The 16,122-nt window shown below is 30.2% G+C and overlaps 1 protein-coding gene and 3 non-coding genes across 4 annotated transcripts in view; 3 read left to right on the forward strand and 1 right to left on the reverse strand.

Moving 5' to 3' along the window:
- Positions 1-16,122, reverse strand: part of LOC107454139 (whirlin protein dyschronic) — a 370,134-nt gene that overhangs the window by 147,239 nt on the left and 206,773 nt on the right. Inside the window, exons 5-6 of the mRNA XM_021146525.3 lie at positions 2,907-2,955; positions 241-423 (exon numbers count right to left, since the gene is read on the reverse strand). Coding sequence (XP_021002184.2) covers positions 241-423; positions 2,907-2,955 — 232 coding nt within the window. The remainder of the gene's footprint in view (positions 1-240; positions 424-2,906; positions 2,956-16,122) is intronic.
- TRNAP-UGG (transfer RNA proline (anticodon UGG)) lies at positions 13,852-13,923 on the forward strand. The gene has a single exon. It is a non-coding gene; the product is annotated as a tRNA-Pro (tRNA).
- Positions 14,140-14,211, forward strand: TRNAP-UGG (transfer RNA proline (anticodon UGG)). Its single transcript has one exon. It is a non-coding gene; the product is annotated as a tRNA-Pro (tRNA).
- TRNAP-UGG (transfer RNA proline (anticodon UGG)) lies at positions 14,308-14,379 on the forward strand. The gene has a single exon. It is a non-coding gene; the product is annotated as a tRNA-Pro (tRNA).

The raw sequence follows: 16,122 nt of genomic DNA on the forward strand, positions 1-16,122 counted from the left end.
TATATATATATTCATTCTGAATAAATGAATAAAACATTGTAAAATATCTTTGCGTGTATCTTTGTATCTTTGCGTGTGCCTAACCCTATATTTATAATTTTGAACAAGTTATGAAACTATCATTTCATTAGATTTTTATGTTATATAGTTAGAAATGTTCAAAATAGGACATAAACTCTCTAGAGCAAATCAAATATTCATTGGGAGTTAGAATCAAAGGAATTCTCTAAAATGTCATACCTTCTCAGGTGTATTGAGTTGCTCCAACAGTACTGGAACGAAATCCTCTATAGACATTACTCCAGTTTCATATTCATTACAGTAATAAGCTAAAGTAATTCGCTCACTCTCTGTCAGGTGTTTCCTCGCTTTCCGATCCAGGCGCCGCTCCGCTGTACTCGGATTAGTGGAGGAGGCTGAAACCTGCAAATAAATGGTAATGATTTCCGTTCGTAAAGTAGTTTAACCAACTCTGTTTCAATCTTGCTTTGGTTTAAAGGAATCTATTAGTACAGTTAATATCATCGATACTGCGGTTCGAAAATTACAAAACCGCTTTCATTATTCTTCGTCATAAGATAGTAATGATGTGTAAATTTTGAAATAAAGGGAAGCCGATCATCTGATTAAATAAAACATTTGGTTAAAATCATATTATCCTTCATACTTTTGCATAATATTTATTAAAGACGGGTTTAAGGTATAAGTAAAAAATAAAAATATTTTAATATACTCTATGTTGTAAAAATATTTTTCCCACATATTTTTCTCTATGCGCAATTTTAACTGTGCTTAAATTAAAAAACAAATCTGAACTGGAATAATTTTTTACCCAAAAATAGAGTTTCTTCGCCAAAAAATTAAATTCTAATGGTTATACGACTAGATTTTAATTATGAAAATTAGTAAGTGCTAGATATGATTATGGTCAGGAAATACTTCAAAATGCAATTTATCTAAACATACTTTTTTTTTTAATGATTTGGATTTTTCACTCTCAAAATAACATCTAGCCACAATCATGAATATGAGGTTCCGGTGCTTCAATAAAGAATAATAATTTAATATTTTTATTTCCTTATTTTAATAATAATTAAAATTGGAATTGTAAGGAACTGTAACTTTTTTTTTCTTCTTCTTCAAAGGACTACAGCCCACTGAGTCAAGGTCGTCGCTATTATCCGATCAAGCATTCTGGCCTGCCATCGACTGATTTTTAGGTCTGCCTCAACGCAATCCATCCGTCTTCTGACAAGTCTTCTTTTTCTGATATCTTTTGCAAATGCCACCTTTCTAACAAGTTTCGATTAAAAATATGACCAAGTCATCTGATATGATGAAATTCTGAAGAATCTTGCTATATTAGGGTGTTTGTATTTTTAATAGAATTCATAGTTAAACAATGTTCTCCAACAATCGTTTTCTCTAATTGAGCCAAATATTTTTTCGAAGAATTTAATTAATAATTTTACATTTATTTATATCCTATATTACAATATGTCATTTGATGAAATGCAAAATTTAATTAAAAGATGGTTGAATAATTCCTAAGCAATTTAATAGTACTTCTCGTGAACTAATCGACTAATTTCGTACTCCTTTTAAATTAAAAAAAAAGTTCCTTACTAATTTAAAATTATTTTTGTTAATTACTGAATCTAGTAATGAAAGAAAATAATTGCTGCAAATTATTTTTTTACATACAATTATCTATTTAAGTAAGCAAATCATATAATAGCTGTTGAGGAAAAACTGTAATCGCACTTATTTGAAGCAGCTTTCCTCTACGTCCACGTGTTATCAGAAAGCTCTGATTGGACGTTAAGTTTGAGCCCAAGGAAGCTATAAATACAAGTAACTCTGTTTCATTGATGTTCTTTTCTATTTCTCCTGCCCCAGTGTGCGTTCCAATTGTGTAACTCTCTGATTAATGTTCTAATAAACATGTCATTCTCTGATCCACTAATCTCCTAATTTCATTTCAATAACAATAGCGTGCAAAAAATTTTCATTCGCGTCAATGGTTTCAATGGTATTTTTTATATTTTATTTTATAACCGTCGTTGAACAGCAGACCCAGTGTTTGGGTTTACGACTACTAATAATGAACTGCGTAGCCTTGTAATTTTAAACCCAATCCAGAAGACCAGGGAGCTCCTGTATCAAGTATTGGGCGACATTTGCATTCGCGAGGACTTTTCGATGGAATTAACCTGCATTTACGTTACATGGAGAGGAGAGCACGAGAACCTCCCATGGTTAGCCTAAAGGCAAAGTGACTCACGATTCGTCTACCACTGTGGATATTTCACGTCAGCACTGTGGTCGGTGCAAGCCACATGCGGATTCGTATCAACCAGCCATCGCAGGGATATGAACCCGGCTCACCTGGTTTGAAAAAAATCAAAACATTAGGGTCCGTATAAACTTCCATTCATTCCAGTAACAGAAATATTGAGACCTCATGTTGTAGATTATGGCTACATCATATCTTAGGTGTAATTTTTTTTCCAAAAAACTAAATAAATAAATGTAAAAAAAAAATTTACTGTTAATTTTTTTAAAATTGAAAATTAGATTTGAAATTGAAGTTCAAATTGAAATTTTAAATTAAAGATCTTATATTATAGTTTGAAGCTTTAAACAAAATGGTTATTGAGTATGTTATAATGGTTAAGAAAAATGTCATATAATATATGTAAATATATATTCTCATAATAATAACGCAAATAAAGCACAAATAAAGGTACAGAAAAGGACATTTGCGCTTTATTCACATTATTTTTCCTTATTCTACGTAGCATAAAGTGTACTCTAAACTCTCTGGTCTAAGTATTTTTTTAAAAAAAATTTATTTTAGATTTTAGATTTTTTTCAAAAAATAGTTAAGAAGCATAAAATATTACGTCGTCCATCTTGTGATCTCTTTTTCGTGGACTTCCTTTACGAGACAACCTAAGAGAGAGAAAAAAAACATTAACTACATCCAAATATACGCTTATACAGTATTACCAAGTAATAATAATTATAATTATTATTATTATCAACCAAATAATAAACTGCTTGGTTTTTCAGAAAGTAATTTCAATTTTTAGTGTGAAATAAAACTCAATTTTGTTCTATAAAAAAAGAACTTTAATCTGTCATCCGCGCGGAGGGACTCCACGCACTATTTTGTTTTTTTTTTATAGATACAGCACTTTCGATTTTTTTCTAATTGGGTAGTTGCACTTCAAAATGAAGAAGATTACAATACCCAGACATGTGACCGATGACATCAGTGTCAGCTGAATGTTTATAAACGAAATGGCGTGTTAAATTTGAGCTAAGTATCTCCTCACAAATTAGTTAACGTGAAATTAATTAAATACAGCTCTGTATCACACCTAAAATTTGTTGAAATATANATCTTCTATTCTACTCGACGCCATTTTGATATTTTTCTGATAAGTTCATGATCCCGCTCTACCGTCCTTATTATCAAAAAATTCAACCAAGTGTGATTTGAGGTCATGCTGAAATTTTATACCATTTCAAAAGTGAAAATTTCGATATAAATGATAATCCGATGTTGCAAGGTGGGGTCTACTTAAGGGACTTTCCAACCAAGCTCCAATGATTACGTACGTGTTGCTAAAGTATGTCATACCTCGCATTGTGAGATGGAACCGAATCCTTTGTGGTTTGAGATCTTCCATATTGCCCCATTCTTTTATTCTTTTACCATTGGTAGCAAGGTCGGGAGAAAGAACCAAACCGATTTTTTTTTTAAATGAATAAAAACTGAAATTACTTTCTTGCAAACCCAATATTTTACACAAGAGGGCCCCGCCCCTGCTCGCTTCACTCCCCCAAACCTCACAATTGCTACGTATTGTTCTATTTCTTGACGATAAATAGACAGATGCACAAAGTATTAAATTAAAATTATCTGAAATATTTTATTGTATCAACACAGTTTTGGTTTCGCATATTTAGTCCCCGATCCTATCGTGATAAAGTTTTAACCGAATTCTTTAGCTCCGTTACCTTTGTAACTTCACCTACATTTTTTTTAAAAAATCCCCTACATAATTTGTGGTTAATATACGAAAACTCGTCAAATGTTTTTCGCCAAGAGGTTTTTTTAGTTCAAAAAGTTGAATCCTTGTTAATGTCTTACATTTTGTATTCAATGTTTTGAAGGGTAGATGTTGGCTGAACATAATTTAATGTAAGTCTTTACTATGAAACTACTCTTATAACTACTTTATTATAACATAATTACAGCTTAAAAAACTTCGTTCGTTTAATCATATCACTTCTACCTGGAATCGGAGAATGTTTATGACTTGTAATGCTAGAGATAAGCATTTGGATTTAGTTATTAAACTTCCATTGTGCGAGCCAACGAAGAGGATGTATATGACTGCAAAACGCTGACGTCAACGTTACGTCAACAGGAGAAAACAGATGAAATGATCGTCAATAGGATACCTGCAAGTGACGTAGTATGGGTATCTCGCAACTGATTGGTTGCCGAAACGAAGCTTTTGTTTACGTTAGCGACTGTTCTTTTCATTCTTTTTCCAGTAATCCAAGAACTTCAAGTATCAATTCTCTTCCGGGACACATTTTATATTCTTTCACGAAGATTCTTTTACGAAGATTTCAATTCTTCCATTATATATTTCTTACTTAACACAAAGAAAAGCACGAAGTGATTTAGGACATAAACTAATTATGCTTCGAAGTTGCCAGGTATACAAACAAAAATATATCACGATAACAATAAAATACATAAACAAATAATAAATCTAAGTTAAATAAAAGACGCAGACGAGAAAGAATTATATTTCAACAAATTTTAGGTGTGATACAGAGCTGTATTTAATTAATTTCACGTTAACTAATTTGTGAGGAGATACTTAGCTCAAATTTAACACGCCATTTCGTTTATAAACATTCAGCTGACACTGACGTCATCGGTCACATGACTGGGTATTGTGATCTTCTTCATTTTGAAGTGCAACTACCCAATTAGAAAAAAATCGGAAGTGCTGTATCTATAAAAACAAAACAAAATAGTGCGCGGAAGAAGTGAAACTTCGTAATGTGGAAATGAAAATAGGAAGAGGTAGAAATTGATTTTTAGTGAAATCATATTGTTTCTTTAAGACAAAATAGAATTCAAACATTTCGTTTCTTACTTTAGTTATCATAATCCCATTGTAAATGTTATAGATTTGGATATTTCTCCACTCGAAAATGATAATTAAAAGATGCGATCAATTGTGAATTGTAAGCATTGTTAATAAAGTTTGTCTTAAAGAAACAATATGATTTCACTAAAAATCAATTTCTACCCCTTCCTATTTTTATTTCCACATTACGAAGTTTCACTTCTTCCTCGCGGAGGGACTCCACGCACTATTTCGTTATTAGCGTTAAACGTTTAACGCAACCTTGCTGGAAGTCGCATTAGAAGCTTCACTTCAAAAACAACCAGAAAAAGCGACACACACACTTTTGTCACCCTTTAAAAAATAACAAAACAAAGCAGCAAAAAAAAAAAAAACGCCGATGCAACAAAAACAAAAATTATTAGTAAGGTTTCGCAGTTTTAGGTACCATTCTGCATACATAATCTTCGAAGTAATTGAGCAGACGCATTTGAAGTGCGCATGCGCCCAGTGTCTGTGAACTTCGCACTAGTAACGTTAAAGAAATATCCAAAAAAGTTAGGGCATACTTCGTGCGATAAACACTAATAAAAAAGTAAAAAAAAACGTGCATAAAGCACTAATTGAAATGCATAAGCGGACATACGAACCTAAGTATGTTCATTTTTGCATTTTCATTTGAGTTTCATTTAGATTTTCTTTATTTAAATAAAGAAGTTAGTAACTAGTTGACGAGCATGCGCAGTTACTTTAAAACGGGATCGTGCTGGATGATATGTAAAACGCGAAATCACTCCATATGGAAAGCCTTTTTTACTAAAGAACTCTTCAATAAAAACTAAATGTGGTGTATACGTATATCTTTTTAAGTTAAAATATATATTTAAACCGACGCGATTTAAATTATTCGCTATTTTTAATTTAACCAAGTTTTCCCCCATAGTTTTGGATAACTAAAAAAATCGAATCCCTAATGTATTTTCAATTTCACATCTTTATAATATGTATGCAATATGAATTTTTGCCAGTATAATATTACTTCATTTGCAAATCATTTTCGTTTCATAAATGTATTCATAATGTACGTCTGTATCCGAATTCTATATGTATACATGAATTTCATAATTTTTGTTCTTTGCACAGAATTTATATTTCATAACCACATTTGCATTTCATAATTCTATCATTTTACACTGGCATTTTCTTATGCTAATTGTATAATAATTTAATTTTTAAAATTGCATTTGCATTTAATTTCATTTTATTCAGTATAAATAATTCATGAGAGGTAAATTTGAAGTATTTGTATTTAAAAAATTATATTTGTTGAATTTTATTATTCAAATTTCAACTGCTTTTCAATAATTTTTTTTAAAAAATAGATCAAATCTGAATAAAAACGAATTAACTGTAACAAAGGCATACATCATAATTAGAAATACATCTAGAAAATAATTACATAAATTTTCTACAGGCATTTCCTGATGGAAAAATATCGAAGCGTTTCTTAAAAAAGATGCAATTTCTCCATGAGGAATAAAAAAGTTAATTAAATATCTGTAGTGTATGAGTAACGAGAAAACTTAGTCGTCACATTTTTCTATGTCAAAAAGTTTTAAAAGTCATAAAGTGATGTTCGTTCGCAAAGTCTTCCGATAACATAATAAAAATTAATGGCATTTTACGAATAAAATCAATTTAGTTATGATGGCTTATTTAATTAGAGTTTATTAGTTTATCTTGCACGAAATATGAACACTTCATATCAGAGTTACGCTTCCTTTATAAGATTAAAAGAAAAGTACATCTTTTAATTTGCGATGGCAATGTTGATATTACTTGATCTAAAACAACATTTTCTTAGTAGGTTTTTAATACACTTACACTACCAAAATATAAAGTTTGTGTCAATTTGGCTTGACATTCTCAAAAATAACGAAATTGTTAATTTTAAGTGCCAATAGGGCGTCGTAAATTTTTAAAAATTTGTAACAAAAAAAAAACTGTTACGGTTATGAAAACAATCCTTGTAGCAAAGTCATGTGACGATGAATGATTGTTCTCCTTCAGTTTTTGATTCTATTTCAAAAAATTTCAGATAGATGGCGCTATAAGCCACTTTTATCATTTGTCTGTTGCTTTGTGATGTTCGAAACCATCGTTCTCTGATTACAATTTACGGTTGGGACTGATGTGGAACATTTCCGAAATATTGTAATGATATTATCATTTTGAAAATCTCTGTTGTGATTTTCAAATCTTTTTCCTTGAGTTTCAGGTTTATGACTTGAAGCGCCATCGGTTGAAATTTTTGTGAACTAAAAAAGGAACTATGAGAGGAATAATTCATGCATCGTCACAGAAATTCTAAAGTGTGTTCTCTTTTTAACTTAGCCGTTATCCTATTATTAGACTAAAATATATCCTGACTTTAGAATCAGTAAAATTAACCAAACTTTTAGAGTAGGAAAGACATGATAAAAATTGAGAATTGTGTAACAACTTCATGATTGTATAGCAATTTGAAAAGAAATGTCAATTTATGTCTCTGGGTCATCTTTAACATAATTTTCTGCTGAACTTATTTCATATATGTTTGGTAATTAGTTGACGATTATTTCTAATAATATTTTAATTTATTGTTAAAAAATTTAATTAGTTATAAAGAAATTTAAAAAAAAAACAGTTAATTTGATTTTTATAAACATAATGCAAACTAAAGCTTTTGATAAAGTGTGAATTGATGTCAGTGTTTTATTTCTCTTTTTAAACTAGTTGACTTTACTTATTTACTCAAATGTATCAATGTTTTATTTTTTTATTCAGAGCTGTTCACGAACGTTCCTGTATCAAACTGTAGTACCACATTATACTTGTATTAAAACAAACTGGTTTTTAAAACACCATCCCAGTAGACTGGGCGTGGTACACTAGTACCAGTATATGCTAGCTCTAGTATGACAGCAGCTAACGAAACAACAGTCTAGGTATTTAACTGGAGACAGTATCCTGCTAGCTTGTAAAACACCAGTTCCAGTATATCTGATTTTGTATCATATCAGAGCCAATATAATACCGACTGATGAAACACCAGTACGATACTGGGTCCGGTATCATACTGGGGTGAATTTGGTACCAGCTTTTGAAATACCGTTTCCGTTATGATATTGGGTCCGGTATCATACCGGAATCAGTTTGATACCTGCTTATGAAACATCGGTTCCGGTATGATACTGGGTTCGGTATAATACCGGATCCAGTATCATACCGTAACCGGTGTTCTATAAGCCGGTATAATTTGTTTTTATACCGGGAATTTTTTTCCAATAGGATAATTCCCTAACTAACTATATGATTGTTGATTGAATCAGTTGTTGATTAACTTTTGACTTTTTTTCTTACTTTTTCTTTTATTCACTTGCTATAGCAGAAAACAAACACAATATTGGTCGCAATTCGAACCTATAGCGTTTTATTAATATTAAAGTGAACAATCTTAAAATAAATTTGAAAAACTCAATTGCTTCTTTAAACTCGATTACCTTTATGGATCTTAAAGCCTTCTTAGATATACTAATGGTAGTTAGTAATTAATTAATTAAACAAGTTGGGAGCGAATACCATCTTTTGTACACAAACTCAAGTTTTGAAGGCGGATCAAATTGATTACACTCGTGAATATGGTAACTTTAACCGAGATAATTTTACCAGATTTTAAAAATTAAGATTTAAAACATTAAAGTTTAAAATACACTCTAAAACGACCTAAATTGTTAAGAAGACACCGGATCTTTAAATTACATTTATCAATCAAAATGATAATAAGTAAGCCGTTATAAACTGTTCTAGCTTAATTTGGAAACACGCGACCACTTATAAAGAAATTTATATTGATAAATCTCTCCTTATTAGAAGCGAAAAACAGGTACGACTTAGAAATTTGGAATAATCAATGGGTGTAGAAAAACGTCCAGTGAGCATGATGGAATAAAATAAAATGACAATCGATAGTATAAGAATTATATTATTTGTAGACATGTGATAAAATACCATGCGGGTCTCCCTGTAACCCGCATAAGTGCAACTACAGAGTTAAAATCTAACGATGCTGAAAGTGCCATTTGTATATCTAAATATAAAAATCTAAATATCTAAATACCTAAATATCTAAATATAAAAAGTTAATCTAAATATAAAAAAAAATAACATCGAGATGATATGTTGCCACTTGACAGATATCCTTAGCGTTAATATTAAAATTTTAAAAAATATAAAGTTATCGTTTAACGAGTAAAACACCTATTCTTTTCTTTCTTCTAATGATGCAACAAATCATGTAGTCCTAGATTTATATTGTTTGTGTGGGGAGAGTAGATATCGACAATGTCAGCATTAATCTACGAAAAGGTACCCCACCATAGAATCGAGTTTTTTTTTATATACTAGTGAATTGGAATTGTATTTTTGTAGTGGTAGATACACTACAGTACTCCCCCACCAGAATTATAGCTGTGATACAATTTGATGAACGGATACCAATAGTTGTATCATTGCTGTTTTGTGAGAAACCGAGAGAGCTGTATTAAGTTCACGCTTGTGGTTGCTCCTGTGTTGCCATTAGCAGTCGAGTGCATGCAGACCAGCGTTGCATGAGATCGAGACTGAGTAGCAACAGAGCGAGGAGTTGGATAATGTCACACTCACAAGTCAACTGTTCAACGTGAACAATCCATCGAGGTAGGCGTGCTCAAATCGAATCGAAGTGGGCGTTACTGTCAAGGTAGGCGTGATCACATGACGTCCGGGTCACCAATGGAGAGAATAGATAACGGCAATGTCAACCTTCATCTATGAAAAGATACCCCACCGTAGAATCGAGTTCGTCTTATATACTAGTGAATTGAAATTGTATTTTTGTAGTGGTAGACTTATTACAATTTATACATTTATTTTTTATTTATTTATGTTTTTATTTTTCGATTTATTTTTTTATTTATGTATTTGTTTTTTTATTTTATTATTTATTTATTTGTTTTATTATTTATTTATTTATTACAGTTGATTATTTTTTAAATTCAAGTAATCATTCATTTCCATATTCACAAAATGATTTTTCTTTTTTTGAAAAGGTATCTTCCATAAAAAAATGACAAATGAGTTGCTATCACGGGGGCAGGAGAGCAGAGCGAGTAATAGGAGGATCTTTTTAGTTCGACTAAATTTTGTAAAACTATGCAAAAGTACAAATTTATTCCTTATTAAAAATATAAAAAATTATTCCTTGCGTTTCTAATGTCAACAAAAGATCTTCACCTTCTCTTTACGGGCGCTTAATTGAAATAAAAATTAAACAAAGATCCGTTCAAAAAAAAAGCAGTGTTTGAAAAATTTAAAAAAAAAATCATATTTTCTTTATGGAAGCAATACGTTTAGATGCCCTCAAACCACAGCAAACTGTTTTTATAACAATGTTTCCTACAATAAATTCTAACCATCTTTTTAATCATTATATAAAATCATAATATTTAAAAACATGAAGCTCATACCAAACTTTCAGGACAATTCTAACACCAAGAGCAAAATAAAATTAAAAAAAGTCATTTAATAACAATACAAATCTCATGTTAACGCAAAATTGTTAATATAACTTTCTTAATGTAGTTAATGTATTGATAAAGATACCAATTGAAACAATTACCAAAATATAAAGGCTAAGTTTGCTTTTTAAAGAATTTAATTAATAAATTTTTTTTTGGAAAATTTGATGATTTTAAATATTATTTGTCTTTAAAACCGTTTGGAGCGTAATTGGTAAAAAGCTCCAAAAAGTAAACCTTTAAGCAAATTTGAATTTTTCACTACAGTTGATTTTAAAATATGATGTGGTAATCAGCTTCGTTTGCAGTTGGTAGGGAAATTTCAGATTTTTATTTATTTTTAACTTAATCACTTCATTTTAACTTCTTCTTCTCTTTTTCTTTTCAAGCTTAATCAGATTTGTTATCTCTAAAACGTTGCTAAATGTCATCAAAGTCATCTCGGAATTCAAGAAAACTATTTTCACAAAGATCGGAAATGTTTGAAATAGATAGCGAGATAATTCGTAAATCATTAGTTTATTAAATTGATTATCAGTGTATGTATTATTGGCTAGCTGTTACAAAACTCGTACATTTAAAAAGAAAGAAAAATAATAATAAATTTTGTATTTTCTTTTATTTATATCCTACAAAATTTAAAATTTTGTACATATCCATAAGAAACACTGCCACCACATAAATCTGTCTAATATTGAAAACATTGTTTTGAGTTGCTTTTAAATATTATTTTTTTCATTTTAAAATCAAGTAATTAATTTCATTTTTTTAAATTAAAAAAAAATTTGAAAAGAATTATTTTGAAGTAAAATTGAGTTTAGATTAATTAAAATTACACATTTTTAATATTATTGGTCAGCTGTTACAAAACTCGTACATTTAAAAGGAAAGAAAAATAATAATAAATTTTGTATTTTCTTTTATTTATATCCTACAAAATTTAAAATTTTGTACATATCCATAAGAAACACCACCACCACATAAATCTGTCTAATATTGAAACCATTGTTTTGATTTGCTTTCAAGTATTTTTTTATTTATATTAAAATCAAGTAATTAATTTCATTTTTCTAAGTTTAAAATAAAAATTTGAAAACAATTATTTTAAAGTAAAATTGAGTTTAGATTAATTAAAATTACAAATTTTTAATATTATTGGCCAGCTGTTACAAAACTCGTACATTTAAAAGGAAAGAAGAAGAATAATAAATTTTGTATTTCTTTTATTTATATCCTACAAAATTTAAAATTTTGTACATATCCATAAGAAACACCACCACCACATAAATCTGTCTAATATTGAAACTATTGTTTTGAGTTGCTTTTAAACATTTTTCTTTTTTAATTTTAAAATCAAGGAATTAATTTCATTTTTTTTAAAGTTTTAAATAAAAATTTGAATAGAATTAGTAAAATTGTGTTTAGATTATTTAAACTTACAAATTTTAATTTTATGCACAAAAAAAATTATTTTGAAAAATAATCTAAAGACAATGAATACTGTTTTCTCTAATATGCAAAAATGGGGGGAATATTTTTAAAGTAATTTTAAATTATTTTCTCCCATTTAAAATTACTTTTTTATTTCCGCCTTAAATTGATTATTTTCCCCCATTTAAAATTACTTCCCCCTTGAATAATTAAAATTTATTTTAAAATAAAATTTAGTTTGATTATTTAAACTTAAAAATTTTAATTTTATGCAGAAATTTTTTTTTAAAAAAATTATCTAAAGAGAATAAATATTATTATGTTTAATATTAGGGTACATGCCTGTAAGGGGTGGTCGTGCTGAAGAAGAAGAAGATAAGGGTATATAAAGGGGGGGGGAATGTTAGTTTTGAGCAATAAACCTGATGAATTAGAGCAGTGTTTCCCAAAATGTGGTACGCGTACCCCCAGGGGTACGGGAACAGTTTAGCAAGGGTTCCTATGCGAAATATCTCGTAACAAACGAAAGTTTCTAAAAATTTCATTTGAAAATAATGAAAATTAACGATTACGTATTTTTCTATTGGCTATTTTTGGCAGAGTTAATAGTTAGTAGCGTCAACAGCCAGTTGTGATTTGTAACTTTTGTGCAATTTTTTTTTTCACAGCAGCTGTTATCAAAACAAAAACAATATCGTCCTTCTCACTAATGCAAATAATCTTATTAACAAAACTTAGTACCCCAAAANTACCCCCCCCCCCAAAAAAAAATAAATAAACATATTTTTAAAAAAATACATAAATTCTTTTATTAGTGGTACACAGCGTTGCGAAAAATGTAGAAAGGGTACACAAAAGTCATAAGTTTGGGAAACACTGTATTAGAGGCTAGCATAATAGTAAAGGAAAACCAATTTTAGCTTTAAGCCTCAATTTTCGAATAATCAAAATCAAAGACATAATAATAGCAGAGAAAGGACGATCTGTGGATATTCTGTTTTCATGTCTTAAAATTTAGAGATAAAGAAAGACTCTACAGGTAAAATATACCTTCATAAATTTTATTTATTTTATGTTGATGGCAACCAAATATCCTATCACAAGATTTTTCTAGCCAATAAAATAGCAGCGACAACAATGATAAACGGTTTTCAAACATTATTATCCCTTTGTGTAACAAGGAGAAATGAATTATTAAATAAATGAATAAATAAACGAAAACACACATACATATGAAATTAAAGCAAAATGTTTTGTATTTATAATTATTTCGGGAAAATCAACAAAATCTTATATGAGGTGATGCGCATTTCGAATCACTTTCCTTGTTCGAGAAATGTATTAATTGTATTAATCGTAATTTTGAAATGTATTAATTTGATTAGATCTTCTAATTTTAAATATTTTTCGCTTATCATAAAAAAAAAAACACTTTTTTGTTAGATATTGCTACATATAATTAAGTCATTCATACATATTTCTTCGACGTGGAAACAAATTTTCTAACTACGATTATGCCGCTTTTTTCAGTTATGAGCGAGGTAAACTCCATTACGCAAAAACTTGTTTTATCTATTTGACTCTGTTCAAATAAATGACCTCAATCTAGATCAAGATCACTTTATTCATGAACATTAAATACTTTATATATCCTTTATTGTGGCTCGGTGGTCTAGGGGTATGATTCTCGCTTTGGGTGCGAGAGGTCCCGGGTTCAAATCCCGGCCGGGCCCTAGCTTTCGTTTTTTTTTAAATATTATTTAACTACATGATTAACTTTCGCTCAAGGTCTCTTTTTCTTTTCTAAAGAGAATTTTTTTATATTCTAAAGTAGGTTCTAATTTTGTGCAGATACTACTAATTTTTTTTTTAAATATTACTTGACTACATGATTTAGATCAAGATCACTTTATGCGTAAAGATTAAATGCTTTATATTTAGTTTATCGTGGCTCGGTGGTCTAGGGGTATGATTCTCGCTTTGGGTGCGAGAGGTCCCGGGTTCAAATCCCGGCCGGGCCCTAGCTTTCTTTTTCTTTTTAATATTATTTGACTACATGATTTATATCAAGATCACTTAATGCGTAAACATTAAATGCTTTATATTTAGTTTATCGTGGCTCGGTGGTCTAGGGGTATGATTCTCGCTTTGGGTGCGAGAGGTCCCGGGTTCAAATCCCGGCCGGGCCCTAGTTTTTTCTTTTTATATTATTTAAATACATGATTAACTTTCCGCTCAAGGTCTCTCTTTTTTTTTAAAGAGATTTTTTTTTTTTATATTCTAAAGTAGGTTCTATTTTTCTGCAGCTACGATAATTTTTTTTTTTTTTTTTTTATCATGGACGTGTTTTGGGGTACGAAATTTAAATTTCATGATGCATAATACAGGAAAATATATCTCAATAATATATTTACATTTTTCAAACATAAGCAATTATTTTTAGCGTCTATGAAATAAACTAAGCACTTTCCTTACAATCTTAAAGCAACTTTACAGACTTCTAAATTTTTTTCTATAATTTCCTATAGTGCTAACTTTAATCGATTCTGTTTTCCGTTTACCTTGAAATTAAGAGTTGGAAAGACAAAGCGACGAACAGTTTTATCAGTTTAGCCTTTGGCAGAGACGCCACCTGCTGCGGACACGCCAAAATAATTAAAAAAAACGGTAAATAACTACGAAGCAAATTTTGCAAAAATTTGACTATTTTTGCTTGCATTTTTAAAAGGTATAGCATGACAATAATACTATAAAGTGGTGAATCATATAAGCCTACGAATTATTTAGAAATAGTGGGGGATAAAAATCTACTAAATTGGATTTTTTAAACCAAGAATCACAATTGATAAAGTCCCACTTTAATTCTCGGCTTTGGATCTAATGGATTCTTTTGAAGCCTAATTTCCTCACATAGTATAATTTGTCTTTGAAAATGGCATTCAATAGGTTTTCTGGGTAACCATATAAAAACCATTTATTTTAACAGATAAGATAGACCAATGAAAATTAAAAACTATATTTAAAATTCTCTTTCCATTAAGTTGTATTAAAAATCTCATTACATTACTGTGATAGCTACGTATTTGTTATTCAGCTCAATTTCGGATTAATAATAGTAGTAATTTAAAAGTGAACAAATTTAATTTTAGTGAACAAATTCGAGTCTTGAAGTTACGGGTAGCAGACAATTTTAATTACTTTAATTTTTTTCGTACTTCAATTCATCATTTATAATGTTAATGAAATTCATTTAGATCGCGTGTGAAATTAGTATATTTCTTCTTCCTAAACTAAACTAAACTCAGGGGCGCGACAGCCTACAGAGGGCCAAGGCCTGCTGTGCCCATCTCAATTTTCTTGACATTGGGCTCTGGGGTGCAGGAGCAGATGTTCCGGTCAGGAGGTCAGCCGAATGCGGAATCCCCAGTGTTTAGTTCCCAAGCATGCTTGGTGCTCATTTATCGACCCACTGAAGGGATGAAAGGCTGAATCAACCTTGCCCGGCCCGTGGATAGAACCCAGGACCTGTGGCATGAGAGCGCTAAGCGCTACCACCCAGTCACCGGGCGTCTATTTCTGCTTCCATAGAAAAATTCCACCAACATTTGTTTCTTTTTCTTTTTTTTTCTTCCTTTTTTTTTTAAAAAAACCCAACTACTGCTGCGAACGATAAAGAAGAAATATGGAGAGCTTGTTTCAGTTTAGGGAAAACACCACAAACCTCATATTTGATGATTATGAAGCAGCCGATAAAAATGTTGAAACTTGTGGTGCTTTCGAATCAAGAAATGGTTGTGGAAGCTGAAGAAGTAATATCGATGGAAAAAGGCGAAACAGGATCACTACCAGTGCCATTTGTAGAAGGCCTCGAAGCCTTTTAAACCTTTAGTAACAATGTATTTGAAAAAACTTCAGAAAGTGAAGAGAAATCT

This window comes from Parasteatoda tepidariorum, chromosome 1 (assembly GCF_043381705.1).
Source record: "Parasteatoda tepidariorum isolate YZ-2023 chromosome 1, CAS_Ptep_4.0, whole genome shotgun sequence".
Classification (NCBI taxonomy): Eukaryota; Metazoa; Arthropoda; class Arachnida; order Araneae; family Theridiidae; genus Parasteatoda; species Parasteatoda tepidariorum.